This window comes from Equus asinus, chromosome 1, assembly GCF_041296235.1.
Source record: "Equus asinus isolate D_3611 breed Donkey chromosome 1, EquAss-T2T_v2, whole genome shotgun sequence".
NCBI lineage: Eukaryota > Metazoa > Chordata > Mammalia > Perissodactyla > Equidae > Equus > Equus asinus.
Window position 1 is genome coordinate 118,466,979 of NC_091790.1, and position 16,172 is coordinate 118,483,150.

Sequence of the window (16,172 nt, forward strand, 5' to 3'; positions counted from 1 at the left end):
AGGATTGGCAGCAGTTAGCTCAGGACTAATCTTCCTCAAAAAAAAAAAAAAAATAGTAATAACAATAATTTGGTGAAACTTTCCTCAATTTGGCAGATATTACCATGTTAAACAAAGGTTTTCTTTAATATTTCCTTGAATTAAGATGCGACTAGATGGAATTCTATAAATTGGGATATCAATTACCTTTTTAGGGGTCTATTTCACTTTGTTTGTTATAACAGATTTGGAGTTAGGAGTTTGTTCTACTTCTGGCTAATACACATAACTAGTTTGATTTGCTTCTGTAGTTTGATTTCAAAGATGAATTTGGGTTTTGTTTCTTTAAACTTCATTCTTTGATAATAAGACCAATGAAATCTTCAAATGCCCAGAATAAAGCTAAATATCAAAAATAAATATGTGGAACACGTATATACAAACTAAACACTTAAAATCCAATCAATGCCAAATTTTAAGCTCTACTTCTGATATGAACCCAGTCTCACAGGTGTGTGTGTACTTACGTGTGTGTAAAACATAAAGTTTGTTTGACTCAGAAGGTATATGATAAAAGCAAATATTAAATATTTACCCTCATCATACTACACATAGAATGTATACTAATATATTACCTCTTGAGTATCTATTCCAAAGAAGGAAATATTTGAGGAAATGCTGCAATTCACAGGACTGTTTTTCTTTTCTTTTGTTTTTTTTTTTGGTGAGGAAGATTGTCCCTGCCCTAACACCAGTTGCCAATCTTCCTCTTTTTGCTTGAGGGAAATTGTCCCTGAGCTAACATCTGTGCCAATCTTCCTCTATTTTGTAAGTGAGACACGACCGCAGCATGGCTTGATGAGTGATGTGTGGGTCCGAGCCAGGGATCCGAACCCATGATCCCCGGGGCCCTGACATGCAGTGCAGGAAGTTAACCACTACACCACTGAGCCAACTCCCACAGGACTTTTTGAAAATGAGAAACAATTACAGTTAATGAGTGAATTAGGATTATAACTCAGCAGTAGAATGCACCAACCAAATTCAAAAAAGCTTTGCACAGATAATCCTCAACCTGCTTAATTTATGAATGGAGCTATAGGTATTTCCCAAGTCTTTAAAAGGCAGAGCCCGGGGCTGGCCCCGTGGCCGAGTGGTTAAGTTCGTGCGCTCCGCTGCAGGCGGCCCAGTGTTTCGTTGGTTTGAATCCTGGGCGCGGACATGGCACTGCTCATCAGACCACGCTGAGGCGGCGTCCCGCATGCCACAACTAGAAGGACCCACAACGAAGAATATACAACTATGTACTGGGGCTTTGGGGAGAAAAAGGAAAAAACAAAATCTTTAAAAAGAAATAAGTAAATAAATTCAATTTCAAAAAAAAAAAAAAAGGCAGAGCTCGGCATTAAGACAGAGTATGACTTTCAGGATTAACAGCAACCAGAAAGGAAATTTTAAGATGCAGTCAAAACTTTGATAATATTGATAATATTATATAATCAGATATGTGGCTATTGTTAAAATTCTTTTCTTAAAAGAGAAAAATGAAATTTGAGGTGCTTTTATTACTCCATTAGTGTCATTACAGAAAAACATTTTTAACAATATATGTGTAAATGGAAATTTTCTAAAATATTTCCTGAATAAATGTTTTTCATTCCTAAAAGACAAATTAGATAATAGTTTATGTAACAGTGTTATTTTTTTAAACTCTAAATTATCAGGACTTTATAGTTAAGATGTTCCCCTTAGCTTCATATATACTTATATATAGTTTCATATATATATATATATATATATATATGGAGCTAAAAGGATCTTGTAAAATAAAGATGCGCACATTTTGCAATCTTTCATGTATATATATTTCTACCATCCTCTTAACACCCAGCAAGGAGAAAGAATCTGCATTAACTAAGGATTACCCTTGATTCTTCACGTGTTAATGGATGAGCCTTAAAAGATTTATAAAATACCTAGAGTCAGTATAAAACTTGTGTGTGATATTTTGCACCTTTCTGATGAGTGGATCTACAACTTTCCCAAAGGTTAAGAAAAATTATTCAAGACAGAAAAAAGCCACGCCTGAGTGGTGGTGGAATAGTGGGTGCACGCGCTGTGGTGTGGTAGCCTGTTTTAAATCTCACTTTTCCCACAGGGTTGTGTAATCCTCTTTAAGTTTCTTGGTATTTCTGAGCCTCATATCCCTAATCTGTAAAATAAAGACAATAGCAGGAGATAGTTCAGTGGGCCTGGCAATGTGTTCTTATGATCATATATTCTGGTAAAATTTGCAAAGTTGTATAGTTTTTAATAGAGACATCCCCCAAATTGTGTAACTTCATACCCCACCAAAACTGAATCCCTCTCTTTCACCTCAGGGATCCTATTGGGGTTAAATTAGAGAATCTACGTAAAGCCAGAACACAGAAAACACTCGATTAGTGTGCATTATCATTATTATCAACTATCATAAGCAATCTGCTTGTGTTTATTTTTCCCATTGCTATATATTATTGAGTATTTCACATCTTAAATGGTATGGGTTAGGGGTGTTTAAGAAAGATCTTGGTGTATTAACAGAATTTTCTGCTCAGCAAATTTAGAAAGAAAAATAGTACAGAATATATTCATCCAAATGTTAGACTTACTGATACCAGCTTATGAAGGGATAGGTTTTAAAATATAATCAAGACCATGTTTGCATTTTGGCCAAAAAAAAAAAAAAAAATCCAAGACACTTCTTCAGAGGAAACTGAAATACTCTGCAGAGTACACTGGCCTGAATGAGATTCCAGACTCTCTTCAGGTGGCTGTGGCGAGAGAAGATGAGCAAATGGTGAACTCACCAGAAGTGCACAAATCTTGTCGTATCTATACAGAATCATCCAAATATCAGAGACTTAGCAATGTATGTAAAGATAGCCATGCCAATTTCTGAGTCACAGTTTCACAATTTGGGACATAGGATATACCTTTTTTACATTAATAATGTAAATCACACAATGTCTATTTTACTATGAACAATACAAATGCCATCATATCTTTTAATCACATACTTAGAAGTTACAGACACAAGCTATTTCTATAAATTATGACCAATCACTCAAAGGATCACAATAAATATTATTGACTTGTGCTTAAGCTTCACCTTTTGAATTTTCTATTATTTTATTCAAACAAAAGAGATATATACATGCACTAGTTATCATAAATTCACCAGGAAAATATGACTTGTATTTTAAATAATAGAAGTCTGAATATTACCTTCACTGAATCACTGAGTCAATATAGGAATTTATTACCTGCTTCAAGATAAAACAAATTTAAGATAAAAATGCTAGAGGTGGCTCTAGCAACAGCTGAAATCCAGAAGCCATATTGATTTATACACATATAGAATTGCCTTTTGAATCACTTTTAATGTGAACAACGTATATTTTTTAACAGAAAGTCCTGTTCAGAGAAAAACTCTAGGTATGTTTGCCTTGTCTTTTCTGAGTCAGTCATGAAATCGTCTACGAATTAGCTGAGTAATAGTAAGCATGAGAAAATTGTTTACTTCTGTTCTGCTCAGTAGAGACAGAAAGGTGAGTAAGTTCTTTCCAGGTAGTGAGTTGAATGGCAAAATCACAGTGCCATTTCCTGCTTCATGCTGTGTCCATTTAGTGAAACAGAATTGGTCACCACATTCTTAACGTTGCTTTTCAGAGATGTCATACGCACTGCAGAAGAGCTGAGCACATAGCTGGTTGATCTCTCCGGATAGGATGTCCTCCCGCAACAGAGCTGGCTATTGAAATGCCTCCTGAAGCTTTCACTGAGCAGATAAAGAGCAAATGGATTGACACAAGAATTGCAAAAGCTCAGAACCCGGGCAACTAAAGTGACAATCATGTGGCCTAGAGATGGGTCAATCTCATTATAGTTGAAAGACCTATACATGTAGAGGACGTGATTTGGAAACCAACAGAAGACAAAGCAGCCCACAAAGACCAGCACAATTTTAGCCAGGCGTTTCCGTGTTTCCATCTGCAGATACAAGGACATTGTCCCATTGGTTAGCATGAGTCTGGAGCCAGCCACATGCAAAATACCACGGTACAAAACCAGTAAAACTTATCATCGCGTGCAAATGCATCCAAAAGTACAAAAACTATTTTCCTCAACAAAGTGATGATTTTAACAGTTGGAAGAGGCCTATTTTGTTCACTACACTATTTTCATTTAAAAATATTTGACAGCTTATACAGACTAGATGATACATCATTAATAAATTACTACGTCTTCATGTTACAATTATGATCTTAAAAATTCTGTCTTATTTTTAACTATTTTCCTTTTGCTCAAAGTCTTATTGTGTTCACTATAAATATAACTCATTTGTTTGTATTAAATCCCCTGAATTAATGACCATAGAACATATTCGAGCTTAGATTTTTTTTTTAAGTCAGAGTATTTTAAATGGGAAAAATGATCTGTTGAAATAGGGCATGACTTTTTTAACCCTTACTCCACACATGCACACAAAAAAACTTGAGATTTAAAGTCCTGACTTGCATAAATCTAAAACGTCTGACATAATTGTCAATCCTATAAACATTACTACGTTAGGTTACCTTTAAAAATAAAAATACTTTTTCTTTCTTTTCATAAATTTACATACTGTGTTTACTGTTTTAAAGGAAAATCTTCAGGAATGTGATAATGAAATTCAAATACTGGACCATAGTTGTTTTTAATGCAAAAATCATTTTCGAACATCTAGAGTCCAAAGTTTAGCTCATAGTTGCTAATTTGTTTAAATATTTAAATAAGGCAATATGAATATGAAAATACAATGTATCAAAAGGTATTGAGAGAAGGCAACCTGATATTTTCTGAGCTAAAGCTGTTAGTAGTCAACTAGGATATGGCAAAGAAGACTGGAAAAGTTCAGAATTGACACAGATCTGCCACTGGGGAGTAGCAGTGAGTGGTGACAGCAAACGAGGGTGCAGGTAAAGAGGAGTGTGGCTCAGGATGCAGAATGTGGTCCTCCAGATGTAGCCGGGTGGCATCAGTTAGGCAACCTGGCTATACTAAAGAGGCAGATGTGAACTTTACATTATTGAGCAGTGCCTGCCCTAGCGGGTGGAACATGGGTGCAAGAATTTCACGGCAATCTGTACTTGGAGATTCATATGCACAGACAGGCTGTTGATGTTGAGATTACTTCTCAGCGGGTGTCAAGCCCAGTTACCCAGGCAGAGTTTATAAGTCCCAATAGGGAAATTCACAAAAACAAGGCAGAACAAAGGCCATTTTAAAAAAAGTGGATATGGGGAAGGTAAGAGGAACTCAACTCTAGAAAACAAGGCAAAAACTCAAATACCCAAATTGAGATACCAGTTGGATCACAGGGCTCTGAATAAAAGATTATGAGCCCAGGACCTAGAAATTTTTGCTTCAGTGATGCTAGATATTTAGATAATAAATCTATTAATTTGTCTAACAATTACTTTAATGATTGGTTGACCTTTCAAGCCTTTAAAGCAGATGTGGATCTCTGATGAGGATGGTTATCAATAAATAGAGGTGACCTTCCACACAAGAAAACTTTGCCAAATTGTGCTGTTGCTAACATGCCCAAAGCCGCAGCCTGCACCTCCACCTAGAGCCGAGCAAATTTTAATGATTTGCGATTCAACTTGTTTTCATTCAAATTGGGGACCAGACACCCATAAACTTCCTGTACTGTCACAACCCTCTGGAAGAAGTCCCTCACTAGGAGTGCACAAATGGACAACCAAAAACTGTGTCCCATAAGTACAGTATTTCCATCTCTTTGTGGAATAACACAGTTGGTTTTACCTTAAATTAATACTGTATGATTTTTAAGGAAGAAAGAGTATGTAAGGTGCATGTTGTAATTTTTAAACGAGTAGATAATCTTTATAGGAAAAGCTAAAAAGTTGAGTTAGTCCAAGTAGGACTTCAGCACCAGCACACATCTGATCACTTTCACTACTGTCCTGCTGCACTCTGTTCCCAGAGCCTCTCATTCTGGCACCCTACCCAAACCCCATCCCCAGATGCCAGGCAGTGTCCCATAGCCCTTTCCTGTGCATCCTTCTCCCAGACTTCCTGTCATCCTTATCGGGCTAATAGAAGAAGAGACGATAATTAAATAGATTTATACTTAAAATGTGAAAAATTTCTGGTTTATTATGTGGTTCTTTGCATAAACATTTGCACATAAAGAAAAGCCTTCAAAGATGTTAAATTCTAATAACCCCAGGCTCAGATGGCAGATAAGCAGGAGCTCCATGGGCCTTCACGGAGCTATGACATGGCCATATACTAGAGAGATCTCTTCCAGTTGAGGCTAGTGCATGTGCCAGTGCCCTCTGACTCTGTTCTGATCATTCCTCGTATTGAGAACCCATAAAATAGAAGACTAAATTGTAGTTACTACATCTGATCAGTGCACCCCAACACACACTTACCAAGCTTACCTGTTTTTTGGTATGTTCGTTGTATTCTCCAGGAAGATTATGTGCACTTTTGATTAAAGTCTTTGCAATATGATAATAGTAAATGCTAATAATAGTAAGTGGTATGAGGAAATAGACCAAGAAGATGAGCACTGAATGAATCTTTGGATGTAATTCATCCGTCTGAGGGTAGGGTATACACGCTGTGAAGCTGCCATTTTCCAAGCTACCAATGTGTGCCACTTCAGAAAACACAGCTTCAGGAACCGCCAACAGCACGGAGATGACCCAGATGGCCACAGCCTTCACACAGGTCCACAGCACTGCCCCTGATGTCTGGATGTCCATGGGGTTTACAATGGCTCTGTACCTGTGAAAGCAATGTGTCTCAAATCACTCTCTTAAGAAAGAAAAGGTAAGGAAAAGAGAGAGAGAGGGAGAGAAGGAGTGGAGAGAGAGAGGAAGGAAGGGTGTAAGAAGGGAGGGAGAAAGAAAGGGAGAGAAGGAGAGAAATCTTACTTGTGCCGAAATTAACTACAGTGGAGTCATTTAAAAACGGAGTCAGAGCTGCCCTTCCAGAGAAACTGATTTGCTGCCTTGAACCCCGGACTGGGCCAAAACAGCAGTTGTTTTACAAGCAATTGTTTGAGAAGTCAGCAGGAGGACTGCCATCCTGGTCACAAAGACCAAGAACTGTGGACTTTCTGAAAACAGAATCCACAGTCAACCAACATTTAGCCAAGACTAGCTCTCTGCCTCCAGCTCCAATTAAAATTCTTTTTAGTACAAACCTCCCTTCCTTGTCTTTAAAAGCCCCTGACTTTTACTCCCTAGCCGAACACATTTTTGGATTTCTACCTGAATCCGTGTCTCCTGAATTGCAATTCTAGTTGCCCAAATAAATATCTGCTGTTTAAATTGTAGCGATTTTTTCCTCAGTTGACAATTGCGAAGACAGAGGTGTCAACACTCCATTGTTCTCTGACTGTTTTGTAGAGAATGGGTTACCTACTATCCCTGGTGTCTTTCTGTCTGCAAGTCATTCCACTATTTATTAGCACAGAAGACAGGAAGAGAGAGGAAAATACTTAAATTGCCATTTCCCAAATTGCAGTAGTTTGCTTACCTCTCTCATAAGGTTTTTCTAAATTGACATACTACAAAAGAAATTCAGAAAATAATCCCATTTACAACTACAAGAAAAAGCATAAAATACCTAGGAATAAATTTAACCAGGAAGGTGAAAGAAATATACACTGAAAACTTCTTTCAAAACTTTTCATCATCAGATTCAATGTAATCCCTATTAAAATACCAATGGTATTTTTCACAGAACTAGAACAAAGAATCCTAAAATTTGCATGGAACCACAAAAGACCTCGAATAGTCAAAGCAATCTTGAGAAAGAACAAAGCTGAGGTACAATACTTCCTGATTGCAAACTATACTACAAAGCTATAGTAATTAAAATGCTCCCTAACAGTAAAGAAAAAAGCTCCTTGAACCCAGAGCCTGTGTCTTGCTCACTGTTGCTTCTAAAGTGTATGACACAATGCCTAACCCATAGTAGGTTCTCAGTAAATGTTTGTTGTACTAACAAGGAAATGTGTTCTGAGCAACAAGGAGATCACTAGTTAGAGCAGATTTGGTAGAGTGGGGTGGTAGTGGGATGTTACGTTGAGGTGAGAGTAGAGGTGAGAGATGGAGACACAGCTTAGTCTACTGACGCCCAAGCTGGATCAATATTCAGAATCACCTGGAGAACTGAGAAAAGGAAAAGAGTGTTAGCTTTCTCCCCAAGACTTACCAGTGCAGAGTCTCTAGGATGTAAAACGTGAGATTCTGCATTTTACTAAGATTTTTCAAGTGATTCTGAATATAAGCCAAGTTTAGAAACCCCTTTTCAGAAACGCACAAGCTTCCTGTGAGGTTGTCTAGTGCAATGGACACACATTCAGTAGTGGAGTATCTGGAATCCGAAAGTTCAGTGTTTGCAGAATCAGATGCCTTCCCTTTACGATATGTCACATCATGTTTTAACAGTATTGATATAGCAGTAAAACTTATTCCGAATAAAATTACTAAATCTATCATTCGAAAGCATTTATGCATCATTGTACAATAGAATGTCTAAAACTATAAATAACTTTAAAAAATAATGTAATAAGTGGGATGTCCGTTTGGAAAGGTTAATAAATACTGGATTCGATTACACAGGAGTCAACAATTCTATTTGCTCTTTACCCCCAAAAAGATCACTTTGCTTTTAACCTATTGAAGTGTATGACTTAAATGACACATGAGCATTTCTTGTGAAGGAGAATAACAATGACAAGCCATGTTGATGAAGACAACAGGTTGGAATTAGCCAGACTACGGTTAAAGGAACTGGGGAAAGACTGCAAAAGGCAGACAGATCATCTTCATTAATTCTGCAATAGGCTAATTTTGCTCTCCACTTCCATGCCTAGTTTCTGACAGTTAACAGATAAGAAATAGTTCATTAAGTTTGAAGCTAGCAATGTTAAATTGGGTCATCATTTTGGAGCATGGATTGAAACTGAAAATAACCTTAGTCATGTGGACACATGAGAATAAAGGAACAAAAAAACCAAAGTTTTTAAAAAAGGAAATTTAATGAAGACATGTGTCCTTTTGTATAGAAAATAAACAAGTGAACTTTGAAATACCAGGACGTCAGTATATTTGGGATGTGAGTGAGGTTCTCCGAAGAGCTGAAATAATCTACAGCTTATATAAAATATTATTTAAATCCTACACATTGACTGAAAAGTAAAAATAATAATGAATGCAAATATACAAAGATAGCATATAACTATTTATCTTGTACTAAATATCTGATCAACTTTTCCAGAAGAGAATCATCTACACCTCATATTAGGAGCAATTTTTCTAGAAATTCAATAAATAAACAATTAAATAAGGATTCACTAAAAAATTCTTAGTAAGAACTTGTTGAGAATGAGAAAATTAAAATGCAATTAAAATGATTAAAGACTTGGGGAAATTGTTCAACCCTCCTGAGGAATCAGCAATTGGAAGGTCAAAGGTAAATTGTTTTGTTTTTGGAAGACACAAATAGGAACCGTACTGCTGGCGACAACTAACAAAAAGGAAAGTGTTGAACTTCCCTGTCTGCCCCTACGGCTCAGCCTGGACAGATGGCCCCCTACTTAAATGCATCACTACAGGCAAAAGAATGAGAGCTACATCGTGGAGTATCTTTGTTCCACCGAGAAGTGGCCAAAATAGAACCAGTATAAATTACTAGATGAGATATTTGTCTCAGATGTGGTAACAGGGAAGAGTGCGACAGGCAGAGCACCAGAGCACTGAGCTGCGCATCTGATTGCCTCACCAATTACCAGCGTCCTTCTCCTCTTTGGGTCTCTCTCTGCTCGATACTCAGAGAGGGAGCTAATAAGATCCTATCAACGCTACCTCAGGTCTACAGTAGAAGACATTATTCCTGTTTTGCAAATGAGGAAAATTCTGCCTTATGGGCATGTGTTTTGTACTGTTTTATCATTTTCTCCAACTAGAACATTTGGACATAACAGATGTAGGACTAGCATCCAGATGCCATAAACCCCTGTCTCGTGCATCCCCTGCTTATTTATAGTGTGTCCCAAAGGTTTCAGACAAAGGTATATGAATCATCTTTAGAAGTAAAAAATAATACTAAGGTAATAAATAAATAAAGTAATATACAAATTATGAATATGAACATTGTGAGAATTATACAGCACCTCTCTAATTCAATGTTTGAGATTATCCTTCTGAGGAGAAGAGAAAGGGAAATAAGCTGGAAGTATTGAGACTAATGAGTAAAAGATATCTGATTATTGGGTATTGGATATTATTGGAGTCAAATATAACAGCTTTTAACAAAAAAAACCATATAAATCCTCATTAAAACTAACAAATTAAGTGCACGTCACAATTTGCTCTGTTTCTACGGCTATATAAAAATAACAACTGAGCAGTTGTCAGGGAAAGCAAATTTTCCTTTCTGCCTCGGCAGCTAGAAAACTCTCAAACATATGACTCACACTTTGTGAAAGTATGGATTGCCTTATATTCTTCAACTTTTATTTTCCCTAAACCTGGATTTCCTCCCGTTTTTGTTCCTGTTGCATGTTTTTTGTATCTCTAGTTTTAAGCTTCCTTAAATCTTTTGGAACAAATTAAAAATAAATAAGTCATCGCTCTGGTGACATGAGTTCTGTTGAGGGGGAGTGTGGACTATTCTCTTAAATATGTACGGCCAGCCTGAACTCTCCGAAGAGCACCAATCTCAGCACCCACTGAAAGGCAAGGGCTTCTCAGCGCAGTGTCCAGAGCTGTGCACCAGAGAAGAAAGTGTCTCCAGCGAGGGCCAGCCCGCTAATCAGGACCTGAACTTCAATCAAGAGTTTTCACGAAAAACCAGCAAACAGACAACGGCGCTCCCTCCCACCCCTGCACGAAGACTGATGGAAAGCTTCACAAGGGCCGGGGAGTGTTGACCTAAGGCCTACATCTGATGTATCTCAATGCTTCCACAAAGAAGAATGCTGAGAGAATAACTGTTTGCATCGGTATAACATCCAAATAATGTTAAAGACTCCAAGCTCATACCTAAGAGAACTAGCTCAGTTATGGAATTAAATCTGATTGCCCTAACTAGTGATGGAAAGCTTGAAATTACTAATACATTAGCACATTAGTCAGATTTGGTACAATGTTATTTTTGAATTCAATCCAACATTGAAGATGCAGTATCAGAAAAAGAACATAATCTGATACATTAAATTAATATCAATTTCATTTTATTGTTTTATAGATTTTTAAAATTTAACTTATAAATGCATTTCGGTTAGCAATTACAATAAAAACAGAATAATGAATTGATACCTAGCTTTACATTTGTAAATATATAAAATTATAAAGTTTATAGTTTAGCACTAGGAATCTATGGAAATTGTTTCCTATAAAGGAAAAAGGAGAACCCCATTCCTACAAGTTATTTGCATTTTAATTATGGACTTCGAGACACCAGACAATCTTCAAGAATCAAAGAAATAGTATTCTAAGTTTGGAAATGCAGCTACTGGAATAGACAGCGAGGGAGATATCTACACAGACAACCATAAGCAAAGTGTGGCCTGTGGGGCTCCCCCTACCTGGTATCACAACACACATGTCCCAACGGGGTGGGGGAGAGATGTGTGTGTGTAAAATTGTTAGAAAGAGAATACGCAAATACCTTTAAGCAACAATTTAATGTGAGCAAGCAAAAAGAAGTCTATTTTCAAAATAGTGACAAAAAAATTCATCAAGATAAAATTAAACTGAGATCACCCGTATCACCATTTCAGATCATGCACTGTGTCTCCTCCCCCGATTCTGGTTATGATCCGCCTCTGAGCCACATCTACTGTGGACACAAATGATTCTCCCTAAGGATGTACCAGCTGAAGCTCCTTGAAAGAATTTGCAAGTCAAGGATTAATAATCACAAGTACCAAAAAGTATCACCCATATCATCCTTTGGCCATATCACATGAGGCGATTTATACCTCAAAGAAGATTCATAGATATCGTATATTTTATTTCAGTCTCTGCTGATGTCATCCAGCAATGCTGTCATCAATGATATATAACACTAAGTCTCCACTTCACATTGGGATAAGCTTTCCAAAATCTAATTATCTTCCTATTTCTACATTACCGTGATCTCTATTTCTAAATTCTCTACCTTTATTTTCTTAGACAAAGACACTTAGGCCATCTCGTGGAAATAGAATATTTGGTTTAACAAACAACTGAATTTATTGTTTGAAAATTACAATAACAGGGTTTTTCCCCCCTATTGTTACAACTACCACTTAATTTTGAATTCAAGTGTTTCTTTTATTTTGCAGTTACATTTTATGACTTGCTTTCATTCTATTGAATCTGATGAATTGGCTTTTATAGTCATTTTTCTTTTTTCACTCTTGAGTTCTTTGTTTTAAATTTCACTTTTCAGTCTGCCATTAAATAAGAAACACCATTAAAGATTTCGTATACTTGGGAAAGTAAAGATGTGGCTTAACGGTGAAGAAGCCAGGCTTTGAGCTGGCTTCAAATCCTGACTCCTTCCTGTGAGGTCAGGAAATTGTGGCTGAATTTCAAGCCTTACATTTCTTCAGTTTAAAACGGAAATGATAATAGTACCTTCTTCATAGTGTTGTGAGGATAACAAACTCACAGAAAAGTTCACACAGTGCTAAGTGCAACTAGTCTTGTACTTGTTTCCAAATCTATGAGAAAGCAAAACATTTGGTGAGATAAAGTGTGATCAAGGACTTATCAACACTTGATTACTACGTTCTGGAAGAAAAATAGAAGTGTAGACAATGTACAACAAAACATCTCCAAATCATTTTAAGTGAATATTGAAATGTATTATGTAATTTTATCACCACTGATTCCAGTTCCTTAACTTACATTTCCAAAACACACCTTGATGGGCAAGCACAGCCTCTGGACCAAGTAGAAGAGGCAACTCACCTTTATTTATCCTTATTGTTAAAGTATCTATGCTGTATTTACAAAGTACATGATATGTGTAAGAGCAAAAAAATCAGTAAATGCATGAGAAATAACATTTCTTCTGACCTTGATCAGAGCCAATTTACCTGTGTGCCTCCATGACAATAGATAGAGCAAAGTAGTGTGAAATAAACTCAAGCCCTGGGAATTGCTACTAATATTACCTTTTAAAAATGAAAGCACATGATAGCAATTTTAGCTATTCATTGTTTTATTCTAATCATTAAGTAGAATTTTAACTTTCTAATTAAAATCTGCCCCATAAAGAAGAGCAGCTAAAAATTCATGTTTTAATTATGGAATTAAAAAAAAACTTTTTAAAAGATAATAGAAATGGTGTCATATAAACAAAGTGAGGTACATAATTTACCCACAGTCACCCATTTTTGCAGTATTGTGGCTTTAGAGAGACTCTTACACAAACTACAAAGTCAACAGTATTCGGTTTAAAAAGATAATGGCTCTCAACTCTCCACTGAATATTGTCTTTGCTTCAATGCACATTAACTCTTGAATGCCAAAGTGATTTAAGGGCATTATTGCAAATACCAGGAAATTCAAATGGACTCACTTTTCATTAAAAATTTAATACGTAAATTAAAAGGAGGAAAGTGAACACAACCTTAATCATCCAAGTTAAATTCTTTATCTAAATAGCTTAAGTCAACCCCCTAACCCTAAGGGAATTAGACCAGGCTCCATGCAAGGATGCCTAATTGGACATTTTGCCTCAAGCCCCATCCAGACACCCCTTCTGCTTAAATCCCCGAAACCATGATTAGAGAGGGCCTGGCGTAGGGGCACTGGACCAAGTCAGCAGGCCTGGATTCTCCTCTGAGCTCTGCAAGGAGACTTATATCCCCTGGGCCTCAATATCTTCACCTGGAAAATGGCACAGTTGAATTAGTTGATCTGCAAGATAGAATAATGGATACTTCCCAACCTTAAAATATGTGGAAAGCAGATTTGATATCAAAGGTGTATTTTTACAGCACTGTAAAACACAGATAACTGAAATTTGGTACCTACTTGTTCATGAAAAAAAAAAAAACCTATCACTTGAGGCATTAAAACAAAAAGGATGTGTGAAGTCATCTGTCTGAAGAACATTTACTATTCTAGTTGTTTTTACTTCAAATAAACAGCAGAATTTGGGTAATAAGTGTAAATGATGCTTCCCTTATTTGGAAAAAAATCAAAATCAAACATTTCCCTAATATTAAGTTTGTGTAAGAGTATCTCTAAAGCCACAGTCCTGTAAAAATGGGTGACTTTGGGTAAATTATGTACCTCACTTTGTTTATATGACACTTTGTTTATATGACACCTAATATCAAGTCAGGTTATTAAACCACTGAGTAAGGGAAGTGCCCTTCTAAGGTTTTAGGCAAACACAAAAAGCTTCCACAAGATAGCTGCGCTTTTGTACATTAATTCTATAGCATCTCTATGAAATAGATACCAAAGATTCCCAAAGTGTGTGGAGGGGTGGGGGAAGAATAGGATACGCAATATTAAAACTACTTTCAAACTAATGCAATTTTAATGATTTTAAAAGTAATAATTTTCTCATATCTTTTCAAGCTTCACATCTCAGTCCACTTTAATTCCTTTTTACTCCCTAACTCCCAGATGGACTCTGTCCCTCCCTCTCCCAGCCGCTCCTTTCTCCCGCCTCGCCCCAGGTGCGCTCCAGGTCTCCCGCCCCTCTGCACCGCGTTTCCAGGTCGCCTCACCCCTCCCTGTGCCCTTACCTGTCGGCGCTGAGGGCGGTGAGCGTGAACACGGACACCCCCACGGAGGTGAGCTGGATGACCGGAATCAGCTTGCAGCCCACCTTGCCGAACATCCACTCGTCGAAGAAGTAGCGGGACGCGTCCACCGGGACGCAGGTGAGCAGCAGCAGCACGTCCCCGGCGGCCAGGTTAGAGATGAAGATGTTGGGGACGCTCCTCATGGCGCTGTTGGTGATGAAGATCTTCACCAGCACGATGTTGCCCAGCAAGCCCACCGAGATGATGAGCAGGTAGAGGGACGGGATCACACAGCGGAGCACCAGTTCAGCGGTGGTCCGGTCCGGGACCTGCAGGAAATCCCCTTCGGACACCCCGGGGATGAAGCTGCTCTGATTCGCTCCCGCTGTCTGGGAGAGGTTGGAAAGAGACTTGGGGGGCATGGTCTCCTTTCCAGGAGAGTCCGCTGGAGTTTTAATGCGCCCAGGTGGTCTGAAAAGTACAAGGCGCAGGACTCGGGCTTCATCGACCTCCCTCCCGCCGGCACAAGTTTACTGCCCGCGGGGGATGAGCCACACCGCCGCGTCCCGGGGAGGACAGAGCCCGGAGGGAAGTCTGTCTGTCCACACGCCCCGGGGCTTCACTCCTAGAAGGGACACATGGGCTCCTGCTGCCTCCGAATTAAAAATAAAATAAAATAAAAAGGCAAAGCAGTTGCGTCTTTGTTCCAGTCTCCAGTGGTTTGTTCTTGGTTGTAGTTAGCAGAGAATTGCCCTCCTGCCCGACCGTTCGCTGGGAGGGGAGGAAGTCATCCTGGCGCTGTCCAGCGAACGCCTGCTGAAACACCTGGAAGCAGCATGGGGCGGCTGGCACTTCCCTCGTCCCACAGCTTTGCTCGTGTTTCATGCAGCTCTTGTTGTCTTGTGTGGAATTGGAGGGGATCTGAGTCCTCTCTCTCACACTGCGTCCCTATATACATCCATCCTTACCCGCCTCCAGCGGGAGGAGCCCCAGACAAGAAGTTTTGTGAACCTCTGAGGATTGGGTGGCGGTGCTGGCGAGTGATGGCTGTATCACTGAATTTAGGAAAGAGAACAGGTGACAAAGGATGAAGGAAATGAATAGAACTCCCTCCCCACTCTTCTACCTCGATCCACTTTTCTCACCCCAGATATGGAAACTCTTTCCTGCAGCTGGCATGTTAGTCTTAAACTTATATTTTATTGAAATATAGTGTGCACAAAGTACACAATTCTTAAGTGTACAGCTCAATCTAACCACAATTCAGAACCTACAATCTAACCACTATCCCCTAAAAGAACCACTGTCATTCCGCCTTGTATCATCTAAGATTAATTTGCCTTCTCTTGAGCATCATTCAGTA

The 16,172-nt window shown here is 38.3% G+C and overlaps 1 protein-coding gene across 1 annotated transcript; it reads right to left on the bottom strand.

The window, feature by feature from the left end:
- Nucleotides 1–1,926: 1,926 nt before the first annotated feature.
- Nucleotides 1,927–15,660, bottom strand: NMBR (neuromedin B receptor). Its single transcript, XM_014854921.3, has 3 exons — nt 14,810–15,660; nt 6,477–6,825; nt 1,927–4,011 (listed from the first exon to the last, which is right to left on the bottom strand). Exons 1-3 carry the CDS (start codon nt 15,229–15,231, stop codon nt 3,610–3,612), a joined length of 1,173 nt encoding a protein of 390 aa, XP_014710407.1. The 5' UTR covers nt 15,232–15,660; the 3' UTR covers nt 1,927–3,609.
- Nucleotides 15,661–16,172: the final 512 nt, after the last annotated feature.